This window comes from Pleurodeles waltl, chromosome 3_1 (assembly GCF_031143425.1).
Source record: "Pleurodeles waltl isolate 20211129_DDA chromosome 3_1, aPleWal1.hap1.20221129, whole genome shotgun sequence".
NCBI classification, from domain to species: Eukaryota; Metazoa; Chordata; class Amphibia; order Caudata; family Salamandridae; genus Pleurodeles; species Pleurodeles waltl.
In genome coordinates this window covers 1,577,413,547-1,577,427,834 of record NC_090440.1, presented here as the reverse complement: position 1 = coordinate 1,577,427,834, position 14,288 = coordinate 1,577,413,547, and the positions used below count along the sequence as shown (strand labels likewise).

The window sequence follows — 14,288 nt, the reverse complement described above, 5'->3', positions numbered from 1 at the left end:
TTGGATCTGAGGCATTCCATCACAGGTCTCAAACGCTTCGTGAAGCACCAAGGGGCTGACGATAGGCCAAATGGGAGTGCTCGGAACTCCAGGCACTGACCCTTCCACTGGAATTGTAGAAATCACCTGTGGGGAGGAAAAATTGGAATCGACAAGTAGGCATCTTTTAGATCCAGTCGAACCATCCAATCCCCTTCTAACAGGATGTCCCTTATCATGTGGATACCCTCCATCTTGAAATGTCGGTATAGGATCCACTGATTGAAATCCTTTAGGTTCAAGACTAAGCGGTGACCTCCCCCTTTCTTGTCTACTACAAAAATTGGGCTGAGGTAACGGCAAGGATGAGGGTAAGCGTATTGCACGGCTCCTTTGTCTAAGAGAGCTTGCACTTCTTTGTCTATAAAAACTTGATTTGCTTGGGAAAAACACATTATTACCGGAGGGGACAGTTGTTTGGGAGTGCTCACAAACTCCAGTCGAAAGCCTTCTACTGTTTGGAGAACCCATGGATCTCCGGGTATCCGCTTCCAATTTGCTAAGCAAGATGCCACTCTGCCCCCTAGTTTGACCTGAGAAAAATGAATAATGCTCACCTGTGAAACTGGAGTCTTGAATGGCTCCTTGTTGTCCTCTGCGATGACCCCTACGGAAACGGGGACGACCCCCTCTGTGCCGTGTGGGGTAGAAGGTGGAGTCCTGATCTCCGTACCTGCCACCTCTGCCTCTCGGATAGTAATTTTGGGGACTGTTGAAGGAGCTGCGGCCGGGCATACGTCCCCCGAAACGACCGGCCCTGACAAAAAGGCCTCGTTTAAAAACCTTCTTGAGTGACATTTGTGCCTTGTCAAGCGAAGAAAAGGTGGAACAGAACTTGGCTAAGTCTTTGATAAATGATGAGCCAAATAGAAGGCCATCGAATGAAGGACCCGCTTCCGATGACGCAAGATCCGATTATTTGGGATCTATGCGCATAAGCACAGACTTCCTGCGTTCTGCCGAAATGGCACAGTTAGAATTACCTAGTAGGCACACAGCTCTTTGTGCCCAGCCGATAAGGACATTGGTGTCCACCGGAGTGCTAGATACTTTGGCTACATATGCCAACTCAAGGATCTTAGTCAAGGGTCCTGAAAGATCCGCCAGGAGCGGTCCAAGCCTTTTTTGGGGTCCTTAGCGAATTTTTTCATAAAGGTGATCATAGTGGGGTCTATCTCTGGAGTATCGGAAACCTTGCCCTCCAGGTCAGGTCTGGGGCATTCCGCTTTCAAGCATGATCTAATCTCTTTATCGAAGCTTTTTCGTAAATTAGCCTGGACATATTGCGCTACTTGAGGAGGGGGAACTGTCCTGCTATTTGATGGAGTTTTGTTTTGACCAATGACTTTGTGTTTCACCACTGCGCATATTAGTTGCTCAATGTTCACCAGTAGCACATGGTATGTTTTGTTCAGTTTAGCCGCCTATTGGCTTTGACATGGCATTAGCCATTACTTTCTGTATTCAGTTGAGCCGCCTATTGGCTTTGACATTGCATGCCTATTGACTTTGACATGATGTATTCAATTTAGCTGCCTATTGACTTTGACATGCTATTAGATATTCTGCCTATTGGCTTTGACATGATATTCAGCTTAACTGCCTATTGGCTTTGACATGATATTATATATTACATTTTGTATTCAGCTCCGCTGCCTATTGACTTTGACATGATATTATATATTGCATTTTGTATTCAGCTTAGATGCCTATTGGCTTTGACATGACACTAGACATTGCATTTGATATTTAGGTTAGCTGCCTATTGCCTTTAACATGACATTGCATTTGATATTTAGGTTAGCTGCCCATTGCCTTTAACGTGGAGTTCTGTATTTTTCCAAGCTGTGTTTTTGCACCAGAGAACCAAGATGTTTTGCTCTCACAGTAGACTAGACCTGATAAGAGAGAGTACATGGGCGTCGTTTCTCTTCCCTTGAGCTTGGGAACAGGAGTAGTCTTGGAGACCTGGCCAGTCTCCAAAAGGCTTGCTCAGTTTCCCAGGTCTGAGAGGAGGGGGCACACCTTTGTAACGAATGTAACAGGCTGCAGAGAGTCAGATTCGAATCTGCCGGACCTCGTGCTGGAGCTTGGCGCCAGTTGCCAGCATCCCGTGTGGGTAGATGACACTCTTTCTCGCGGCTGACAGGGGTCTCAGCTTGCAGACCTTAGAAAGATGTAGCTGTAAATAGTTCCTACACGGTGAAGTATTTGTTTTGCTTTGCATTCAATATCTTATAAATATAACCTGCTGTGTATATTGCAAACTGATATATTTTGTTTGATTAACGCGGACTTGAAAGCTACTAATTCGTCATTCATTCATAAACATTGTGGTTGGGGAAGAATAAAATAACAATAAAAGTCTTCTTTGACCTCACAAGTGCATTTCTGTTGTGTTATGTTAGTGCTTAGAAACTAAATAAGAGGAAAGCACTACAATTGGTACCAGGAGTCGTGGGGTCGGTCATTAAGAGGTGATTAAGGGGTTTGACGAGTTAGTAGATTTCTAAGTGCACACTTTAGAAAGTGTAATTGTTTTTTGTTGTTTGGAGAATTACAGAAATTGTTTTCTGTTTGGAGAATCACAGTAGCACGGCAGACCATGTCTGAGAATACATGTGTTGATGAACTGCCTGATGGTGCTAAGAAAAACTGTGAATTGTTTTCTGTTTGGGGAATTACAGAAGAAAATGCATGTGTAGCTAAAAGGCCTGATAATGTTTTGAGAAATAATTCCTGTTGTATATATGTAGAAAACGTGTGTTTTGGAAGTAATGATGACAGAAAGGTCTGGATACCTTTATCTGCTTACAGAGAAATGCAGGAGAAATGTAGGCAGTTGGAACATGAAAATAGGAATTTACGTGAGCAAATTAGCCAGGATACGATAATTCAAAATAATGCTGAAAGTTATAAAAATGAAGAATCTTTCTTGTCCCATTCCAGTAATGAGGGGGTTAAGACAGCTCCGAGCTGCATTGAGTTTCCGTGTGAGCCAGGGTTTTTGGCAGCCAAAGTGCATTCCTTAACTGATAACACGGACGAGAATGTGATTTACAAGTTACCGTTGCAAAATGCACAAGTAAAACGAAGGATTTTAGAGCAAGACACCCCGAGTTTCATTAGTTTGTTTGATTTTTGGAAAAAGAATAGCCCTCATTTGAGAGAAATCCTAACACTTTTGTACATGGTCACTGTGAAAAATAATATGCAGCTGCGCGCTTGTGATTTGGCAAATGAAATAATGCAGACTTTAGGTTTCTGCGCAGTGCAAGAAGGAAATACTTATGTACATTTAAATCATGAACAAGGAAAGAAAATAGTGCCCCTAGCTAGAATCATACAATGGATCTGGTACTTGCAAGACAGGGCTAGAGTACCACAGATAAAAGAATTACCAATGAAGTTGTGTGCACCATTTGAATTCGTGTCCACTGAAGATAAAAAGCATGTTTGTTTTACTAATGATTCATTGACTGAAATGTTGCTTTCTGGCACAGTAGAAGAAACAGCGTTGTATAATGTGTGTCAGATTTTAAAGCAAGAGCTACGTGAGATGTGTCATTTTTATGCTGATTTTTGGTTCTTTGATAATGTTTTAGCACCTAACTGGTTCAATTACCTTGCAGATGTTAATGAGAAAAATGCAGAGAGAGAAGTGTTCACCCAGAATTCTGCCTTAGTGGGGATGGCTATGTGGGTGCCCCAGAAATGTGAAAAGGCCACTTACAGGTGGGCAGAGATGAGAGAGATGCCCATTCCCCTAGATTTGATAAAAACTGTGCAGCACGCACAAAAGCAATCTGTCATGCAAGCAGTCACAGAGCAGTTGGGGAGAGGAAAGTTACCAGAACAGAAATGGCAAATTGATCAGGTTTTAGGGAGAGTGATTGCTGCAAATTACCAAGGAAAAATCGAAATTATGCTGATACCTAGAAAAGAATCTGATTCATTCATACAAATTGGAGACAGAATGGCCCAAATTGGCAAAAGTGCAGTGAATGGAGGTTTGGTAAAGAAGGAGTCTGCCCCAGCCCTTCTGACAGTGCAAGAAAAGGGAAGCTGTGGTGCAGCAGATAAAAACCTCAGTGCTGATGTGTGGGCTGACGCCCCAAGTTACCCTCCAGAACCTGCAGAGAATATAACAAAGGGCCCCAAAAACGTCCTGCTGATTATAAAACAGGGAAAGGAAGAGGAAGGGTGCAGTTTAAATGAAAAATGTTATTTGCAAGAAAAGTCATACTTGTTTCTTTTGCAGATCCTACCACGTTTCGCCACTGTCCCTGAGTGCGCTGTGTGGTCCCCCTTCCGGTGTGTGCGTGTGGGGTCGGGGAAGGGACCGAATCCCCAACCTGAACCGGGCTGAGTAAAGTGCCAGCACCATGGATCCATTTTGCGCAAACTGCGCCTTCAGTTCAAGTTCAACTTGTTTGCTGTGTTTTTTTTTTTTTTTTCCCTCTCGTATGGAACTCTGACTTTTGCTTATCTTCCAGCAAACCTTTCAGGTGGACCATGCACCTTTACATGAGCAGAACTCATGCCACATCAAATTGCTAACACTGTTGAATTAGAGACTCATTCAGAGAAAAAAAAAAAGAAAAAAAAATGTGCCCAGTCTTTTCTATGTAGATGTATCTGATGTGAAAAGGTCATGAAATCAATGTGTTAATTCACTTCTATTGCTTTACAGGGATTGCTTTGATCATTGAAATTTGATTTGCTGATAATGTTTTTTTTTTTTTGTTTGTTTGAAATATGAGATATGTGAAACAAAAATTCATTGGTCAAAGGGCGGAATGTCCTGCTATTTGATGGAGTTTTGTTTTGACCAATGACTTTGTGTTTCACCACTGCGCATATTAGTTGCTCAATGTTCACCAGTAGCACATGGTATGTTTTGTTCAGTTTAGCCGCCTATTGGCTTTGACATGGCATTAGCCATTACTTTCTGTATTCAGTTGAGCCGCCTATTGGCTTTGACATTGCATGCCTATTGACTTTGACATGATGTATTCAATTTAGCTGCCTATTGACTTTGACATGCTATTAGATATTCTGCCTATTGGCTTTGACATGATATTCAGCTTAACTGCCTATTGGCTTTGACATGATATTATATATTACATTTTGTATTCAGCTCCGCTGCCTATTGACTTTGACATGATATTATATATTGCATTTTGTATTCAGCTTAGATGCCTATTGGCTTTGACATGACACTAGACATTGCATTTGATATTTAGGTTAGCTGCCTATTGCCTTTAACATGACATTGCATTTGATATTTAGGTTAGCTGCCCATTGCCTTTAACGTGGAGTTCTGTATTTTTCCAAGCTGTGTTTTTGCACCAGAGAACCAAGATGTTTTGCTCTCACAGTAGACTAGACCTGATAAGAGAGAGTACATGGGCGTCGTTTCTCTTCCCTTGAGCTTGGGAACAGGAGTAGTCTTGGAGACCTGGCCAGTCTCCAAAAGGCTTGCTCAGTTTCCCAGGTCTGAGAGGAGGGGGCACACCTTTGTAACGAATGTAACAGGCTGCAGAGAGTCAGATTCGAATCTGCCGGACCTCGTGCTGGAGCTTGGCGCCAGTTGCCAGCATCCCGTGTGGGTAGATGACACTCTTTCTCGCGGCTGACAGGGGTCTCAGCTTGCAGACCTTAGAAAGATGTAGCTGTAAATAGTTCCTACACGGTGAAGTATTTGTTTTGCTTTGCATTCAATATCTTATAAATATAACCTGCTGTGTATATTGCAAACTGATATATTTTGTTTGATTAACGCGGACTTGAAAGCTACTAATTCGTCATTCATTCATAAACATTGTGGTTGGGGAAGAATAAAATAACAATAAAAGTCTTCTTTGACCTCACAAGTGCATTTCTGTTGTGTTATGTTAGTGCTTAGAAACTAAATAAGAGGAAAGCACTACAGGAACCCAATTGGTGGATCTGGGATGAATGATTTCCGTGGGATCAAAGTCCCAAACCTGGAAGGGAGGATGTGTTTTCTTACTTTTCTTACTCAGTATGGGAGCGTCCGATTCATCTGAATCGTCAGAGGAGGAATTTTTATCAGAGGAAGAGGTAGAAAGGGGGGTCCCCTTTTTTGAGCTGTAATTATGTTCGCCACTGCGTTTTTTACGCAGCTTCTTGAAAACGTCAGTATGGACACCACTGACCTCTGCACCAGTCTCCAGATTTTATGCTTTGTCTTTGACTTTTTTAGGTTTGTGTTGAGGAGGTTCCTGAGTCCAACCCTGTGAGCGAGCGAAATCAAATATTTGCCCTGAAAAGGGTCCCAAAGCTCTCACTAGAGCATCATTTACTGACTGCTGTACCCTGATATCAAGGGCTTCCACCAGATCAACTTCAAGTTGATTGCCCAGCTCCTGTGTACAGTACTCAGCTTCTTGTTCATCCCATTGAGCCATGGCTACAATATGTATCAAAGTACTGAGGAGAAAAAACCTTTTACTCAGGGATCCAACAGGGGGAGTGCAAAAACCCCAATATCAGGCAAGAAAAAAGGAGCCCTTAATTTTAAAGTGTGGAGGAAGCAGCCTGAAAGGCACTCTAGGCAGCAGCCTAATTTATAATTTTACAACCCAGACAGGTTCTTATCTGGGCGTCAGGGAGCAAGAATAACTATTAATTTGAGTGAGGGGGCACAAACAAGCATGCAGCATCCACGAGCCGATCCTCACTAAAAGTGAAAGTAGATCGGCTCGATAATGTGTGTGCACTAAAAAATGGAAAAGAGACTGCCCTAGAGCAGCTCCGCTCCCGCTTCCACTCCACTTAAGGAAACGGGCTGAAATTTTGGCAAAATGCCATAAAAACGAAGCGCGAAAGCGCTTCTACAAATATACCGAGAGCTCGCTGAATCGTGATGCTTAGATCGGTAATATTTTAACATTTAAATAAACAATGCAAAGTACAATCATTCGGAGAGAAAATAAACGTGTACTTAGCTGCGAAGCAGCAAAGAAAGAGGAAGTGACTTCATAGGTCAAAGGACTCATAGCAGAGGACATGGATGGTGATTGGACCATGTGACAGGATGTTAGGTATCCTGGGTGTTGTAGTTTTTTCTATTACTTGTATTTCATCGGCTGCTGTTTAAGTCAGTAAAGAAAGAGAAAGCATAATCGGAGCCTCTGGTCCTGACATAGAATCAATGGAGCCCAAGGTGGACCTCTACATAACAACAATGGGTGACCTCTATTGCAAAGTTGTTGCTTTGTTGACAAGATACAAGTCCCTTGCCAGGGTTTGGTGGCTGCCTCACTGGCACAGACAAATGCTGGTGGGGTCAGGGGACATCTTCTGCTTCTAGCGTATCCTTGTTTCTCATATTCTTCCCATAATAACACCACCAACTGCAGGGGAAGCACAATACCCATCAGAGGAAGAAGATGTGGAGTTCCATTGTCGAACTGCCACATAACATTTGTCTGTGCCCCTTGCTAGTTTCCTAGTGGTCTTTTGTTTATCACCATGCCACCTCCTTTGTTACCCAGTACTGTACTCTTTAGGCACAGTTGGAAAATGGGTTATTGGTAAGGGCAGGTAAGTACCTACACTTAGCAATAGGCCACTAACCTCCACTTGGTCCAGTTAGGTCTCAATAAATTAAACCCAGCTCAACCCTTGGTACATTGTAAACGAGTGACAAGGCTTAACTTAGGAGACAATTGTGTAAAGTATTTAAAAATCACAAAACAATGAATAAGTAAAACACGAAACACAATTTATAAAAATAGATTATATTTTTATATTTAAAATGACACCAAAACGATTAAAATCAGATAAGGGGAAGATATGAATTTTTAAAGAATTAATGCTTTTTAGCGCTTAGAAACTAATAGTGCTAATCTGGTCATCTAGTCGCACCTTGACTGGTGCAAAGTCAAAGTTTAAGGCCAACCGCGATAGCGTCCTGCTTCGCTACAGCCCACGGGAGGCCTCGGTCATAAGTTTACTTTCGGACTTAGTCATTTTCTTGAAGATTTTCTTCAGCGGGACCAAGTCGCCAGTCCAATCCGACCTCCTGGAACTCTTCCTCGGATACGCGTCGCGGGAGCCCTCGGTGGAGATTTCCACCTTCTGACTTAGTCGTTTTTTTTAGATGAAAATCCTTTGAGAGGGGCAAACCTGAATCTTGATCTGATGTCCTTGGAGCCCTCTTCGGATACACTGCCTGTGAGGTCCCGGTCAACTTTCTATGTTCGGACTTAGTCGTTTTTTTCAAGAGGAAAATCCTTCGATCGGGGCAAACCTATACTTGATCCGACGCCCCAGGAGCCCTGTTCGGATACACTGCCTGCAAGGTCCTGGTCAACTTTCTAGGTTTGGACGAAGTCACTGTTTCTGAGATTTTCTTCACCTTCATCTTGTAGATTTCATTGTGTCATGTTTAGCAGACCCTCTAATGAGGGAACATCTCATTTGCTTACATCATGCATATGTTATGCATGATGTGGTGCAAAGGGTTTACAAGGTAGCGATAACCTAGTTTGCGCCACCTTGTAAATATGACGCTATGGTATTGGCCCGTTAGTGTCACATTTGCGGCAATAATTTTGCCGCGAACGTGACACTAAGGGATGCAATGGCCTTAATCTTTAAAAATATGCATCTTTGCTTCTGTATGTTGGAGTTTTGCCCTTTTGATCTTGTTCTATTCAGATAAATATTGCCTATTTTTCTAAACTGGTCTGGCACACTTTTGTAGTGTTTTCACTGTGTTACTGTGTGTTTGTGCAAATACTTTACACATTGCCTCTGAGATGAGCCTGACTGCTCGTCCTAAGCTACCAAGGGGGTGAGGAGGGGTTATCTTAGCTGTGTGGCTCCCTGGCCCAGACTAGAATGAGGGCCTCTGCTTGGACAGACTGCAAACCACTGCCAACTAGAGACCCCATTTCTAACAGTGCCCAGAGCAGAGTTAGCCTAAAAAAGTATTTAAAAAACTGCACTTATTAACACTCTTTAGTGCCCCCTCAATCTCTACACACTTTTTGCCCTTCCCTTTTGCAGGCACTTAGCCAACCACACCAGTGAGGTATAATTTTTATTGGGAGACAGAGGGGCACGATGGGTAGTTGGAAATTTGTGCCGGTGTATTGTTCCCACACAGAAATGTGAGGAAAATGTGATTTTGTAGCTAAAGTTGAGGTTAGCAGGGGATTCTGGGTAACAAAAAAACTTTAAAGGATCTATGCAAGCCACACCTTCCTGGACTCCCCTGGGTGTTTAGCTTTCAGAAATGTCTGGGTTTGGTAGGTTTCCCCAGATGGCCACTGAGCCTCAGACCAAAGACCCCCTTGGAAAACCAGGTGGTTTTGTGATAGATAATTTTGATGTCTCACAATACGTTTTGGGCGGTTTCATGTCACAGACACAAGGCTTACCTCCACAAGTGAGGTACGATTTTTATTGGGAGACTTGGAGAAATGCTGGGTGGAATTAAGTTTGTGGCTCCCCTCAGATTCCAGAACTTTCCATCACAATCATTTGAGGAAAATGTGTTTTTAGACTAATTTTGAAGTTTGCAAGAACCCGGTGAGAGCCACACAGGTCACCACATCATAGATTTTCCTGGATGTCTAGTTTTGAAAAATGTACAGGTTTGCTGGGTTTTCCTAGGTGCTGGCTGAGCTAGGGCCCAAAATCCACAGCTAGACACATTACAAAAAAAGGGTCAGTTTTCATTTGGAAAATGAGATGTGTCCATGTTGCCTTTTGGGCTGCTTCTAGCCACGGGCGCTAGGCCTATCCACACAAGTGAGGTACCATTTTTATCAAGAGACTTAGGGGAATGCTGGGTGGAAGAAGGTTTGTGGCTCCCCTCAGGTAACAGAACTTTGAATCATAGAAATTTGAGGAAAGTGTATTTTGGACAAATTCTGAGGTTTGCAAGGGATTCTGGGTAACAGAATCTGGTGAGAGCCACACAAGTCATCCCATCCTGGATTTCCTTGGGTGTCTTGTTTTAAAAAATGTAGAGGTTTGCTAGGTTTCCCTAGTTGCTGGCTGAACTAGGGCACACAATCCACAGCTAGGCATTGCATTGCAAATAAAAGGTCAGTTTTGGATGGAAAAATGTGATGTGTCCCAATTTTGTTTTGGGCTGTTTCCTGTCGACGGCACAAGTCCTATCCACACAAATGGGGCATAATTTGTATCAGGAGACGTAGAGGAACACATAATAGTAGAACAAGTATCATTGCCATTTGTCTTTCTCTGCATTTCCACCTTCCAAATTTAAGACAGTGTCTAAAAAAAGTCACTTTGAGAAATGTTCACCAATTCACATGCTAGCCACAAATTCAGAGACATGCAAATAACCACTGATTCTAAACTCCATATATTGTGCCCATTTTGGGAGGACATTGGTTTCCGTGATACCTTGTTTTGCTTTCATTAATGACTGAGCTGTCAAAAATCTCTGGAATGCACTTCTTAGTTTAGAGAAGACATTTAGGGGGTCATTCCGACCTTGGCGGGCGGGGGCCGCCAATGCGGCCGCATTCACGCGGCCCCCATTCCGACATTCCCGCTGGGCCAGCGGGATTGAGGCCGCAACACAGGAGCCGGCTCCTAATGGAGCCGGCGGTGTTGCGGCCGTGAGACGGGTGCAGTTGCACCCGTCGCGCTTTTCACTGTCTGCTATGCAGACAGTGAAAAGCTGGCCGGGGTCCTGTTATTGTGCCCCTGCACTGCCCATGCCAGTGGCATGGGCAGTGCAGGGGCCCCCAGGGGCCCCAGGACACCCCTTACCGCCAGCCTCTTCCTGGCGGTGCAAACCACCAGAAACAGGCTGGCGGTAAGGGGGTCATAATCCCCAGGGCAGCGCTGCTTGCAGCTCTGCCCTGGCAGATTATCACCGCCGGGGCATAAACGGCGGGAAACCGCCGGCCCCGGCGGTGCGACCGCGGCGGTACCGCCGCGGTCAGAATAGGGAAAAAAGCACCGCCAGCCTGTTGACGGTGCTTTAGTCATTTTTGCCCTGGCGGTCTCGGACCGCCAGGGTCAGAATGACCCCCTTAGTGTTACTTCACCACGAGGTTCCTGAGAGAGGAAATTAGTAGGTTGGAGGCACACATTTAAAAATAGTCACAGCAATGAAAGGAAAACATATCAAAGTGATTCTCAACTGCAATGTACACAGCAAATATATGTGATTATATTATAGCATAACTTCAAAGCAAAGAATAAAAGTCAAAATTCATCACCGTAGGGCCTATCACTGCTTGTCATCTTTCTCATGCCAGCAAGTTGATGACCCCTGTTCAACTGCAAGGAAGAGATTTTCCACCCTCACAGGACAGGTTAGGCAGTTGACGTCCACTCCTGACTGAGGTCTCAGAAAATTCCCCCTCACTGCTGCCCAGGGACACCTTTTATAATATTCAATACATGCTGGCTACTGTAGGTCAGAGTTGGAATAAACACCATCAAAAGTTGACCAGGTTTTCAAGGCTGTCTCTCACAAGGCCCCACTAGAGAAAAACACAAAATATGCGCTTCCTTATCATGCTAGTGTTTGGTGAGAGAAAATACGAAAAACACAAGCTTGGTTTACAATGTGGGAAAACACAGCTCATCTGCAATGTCTCGACTGCAATGTCTAACCCCAGGAAAAAGCCAATAGGCAGCTACACTGAATACATAATATGATATGTCTAATGCCACGTTAAAGCCAAAAGGCAGCTAAACTGAATACAAAATGTAATGTGCTACTTGTGAACATTGACCAACTAATATACACAGTGGTGAAACACAAAGTCAGTGGTCAAACATACTTAATTTCAATATATACCTGCTTTTCACTCTTCATATATTACCAAATGAATTGGTGAATATTCTGTACACAATGAAAAAGCATTGCAAGGTGCATCTCAGTTATTGGCTCTGGGTAATTCGGGTTCTTGGTGAGCCTACAAGCCTTATATATCTTCACAGCCAGAAGGGTTGAGCAGATGTAATGGTATATTGCTTTCAAAAATCTGCAAGTTACAGATAAAAATGTAGACACAAGGTGCTATTTTTTGCAACACAATTTCAATATTTTTTCATTTCAGCTTGTACTTTTTATAGGAAAACATTGAAGGATCTACACAAATGTCCCTTGGTGAATTCAGAATTCTGTCTACTTTTCAGAAATGTATAGCTTTCTGTGATCCACCATTGGTTTTGTACCTATTTCTACCACTAATAGGAAGAAGGTTGAAAGTACAAAAAATAGGAAAGATGGGCTAGTACCCAGTAAAATGCCAAAACTGCGTTGAAATATTTTGTTTTCTGACTCAAGTCTGCTTGTTCCTGAAAGCTGGAAAGGTGGTGATTTTAGCACTGCAGACCCTTTGTTGATGCACTTTGCAGGGAAAAAACTGATGTTTTCTGCTGCAGCATGTTTTTCCCATTTTTCCCAAAAACACAAAGGGCCAGATGCAGGAAACTATTTGCGAGTCGCAAACGGCAAAAAATGCCGTTTGCGAGTCGCAAATTCCAGTTTCCAATGCAGAAATGCATTTTGCGAGTCCGGACCGACTCGCAAAATGCATTTCAGAATCACAAATAGGAAGGGGTGTTCCCTTCCTATTTGCGATTCGGAGTGGTATGCAATACCATTTGCGACTGCATATGCGGTCGCAAATAGTGTCGCAGTTACCATCCACTTCAAGTGGATGGTAACCCACTCGCAAATTGGAAGGGGTCCCCATGGGACCCCTTCCCCTTTGTGAATGGACCACAAATTATTTTTTCAGGGTAGGTAGTGGTCCAAGGGACCACTACCTTCCCTGAAAAAATACCGAAACTAAAGGTTTCGTTTTTTTTTTAAAGTGCAGCTCGTTTTCCTTTAAGGAAAACGGGCTACACTTAAAAAAAAAAAAACTGCTTTATTTAAAAGCAGTCACGAACATGGAGGTCTGCTGACTACAGCAGGCCTCCATGTTTGCGAGTGCCCATAGTCGGTATGGGGCCGCAATTTGCGACCCACCTCATTAATATTAATGAGGTGGGTCTTTGCGACCCCATACCGACTCGCAGACGGTGTCTGAGACACCGTTCTGCATTGGAAATTGCGACTTGCAATTTGCGAGTCGCTCCGACTCGCAAATTGCAAGTTGCAATTTCCAAGTTTGCTACATCTGGCCCAAAATGTAGCCTTATTTTGGCTAATTTCTCAGTCCCATCCAGGGGAATCTACAAACCCTGAGTACCTTTAGAATCCCCTGGATGTTGGAAAAAAAGGATGCAAATTTGGTGGGGATACGTTATGTGGACAAAAATGTATGGAGGCCTAAGCATGAAATACCCCAAATAGCCAAAAAAAAGGCTTAGCACGGGGTTGGGTGGAGGCATAGCAACGAAGGGGTTAATACACATTGATTGGTACAATACAAACAGTAACTAAACCTAAACATATACTAACTAAACACGTAAACCTAAACAAATATGTATTTTTAAACACTAAACATCAACCCTACAACCACTTAAAAACCTAAAAGTATAAAAAGAGACTTAAAAACAACTACCTAATAAAATACCTAAAAACTAACACCTAACTACACTATACCTATGCTGAACCCTAACTAACACTATACATAATAACTATAAATTGCAAACAACATCATAAAAAAAGGGAAGGGTAATGTCCTGAGGGAGAGCCTATATAAGTTCCAGAAACCTGCACCCTGGCCTTCTGGATGTTCCACATAAGTTCATGCAGGCTGACCTGCTCCTGCTGGATGCCATTGACATTCTTGTGAATTTTTCTCAATTCCCTAAGGATCAAATATTTGAAAATTGATCCCCTGGGCCTTCTTGGCCTCCTGGACCATGCGGTTGTCAGCTGGGAGGCAGCAGATGTTCCTGGTAGGGCCTTTGGTTGTGGCGGATGCTGCTGTTGGACACTCGTTGGTTTTGAAACACTAGATGCTGCGGTGTCCGGATTTCTTTGGTACATTGAGAATTCCAATTACTTGGTCCTCTCATGTGGTTTACATATCTTCCTAAAGAGCTTGGAGATGTGTGTGATGTGGTGGTAGCGATCTTTTCTCCAAACTTTTAGCTTCATCAGCTGTCATGTTATCTAGAGAGGAAAAGTTAAAAAAATCCTAGCTCAATCTGTAAATGGACATGATGTGTGTGAACATATGCTGACATTGTTTTACAATCATATGTGGCTGCCCTGAACAACTCTAAAACTTGAGACAGAGATATGGGCACTATACCTT

General features: G+C 43.2%; 1 protein-coding gene across 2 annotated transcripts; it reads left to right on the top strand.

The window, feature by feature from the left end:
• The first annotated feature begins 1,355 nt into the window (after nt 1-1,355).
• LOC138285355 (uncharacterized) lies at nt 1,356-5,868 on the top strand. 2 transcript variants are annotated; one of them, XR_011201573.1, is made up of 2 exons: nt 1,356-2,241; nt 4,301-5,868. XR_011201573.1 is itself a non-coding variant. In XM_069225170.1 (2 exons), exons 1-2 carry the CDS (start codon nt 2,645-2,647, stop codon nt 4,410-4,412), a joined length of 1,242 nt encoding a protein of 413 aa, XP_069081271.1. In that variant the 5' UTR covers nt 2,253-2,644; the 3' UTR covers nt 4,413-5,868. The 2 variants fall into 2 exon arrangements, 1 of the variants encoding a protein (XP_069081271.1); XM_069225170.1 differs by lacking the exon at nt 1,356-2,241 and adding an exon at nt 2,253-3,774.
• The last annotated feature ends 8,420 nt before the right edge of the window (nt 5,869-14,288 follow it).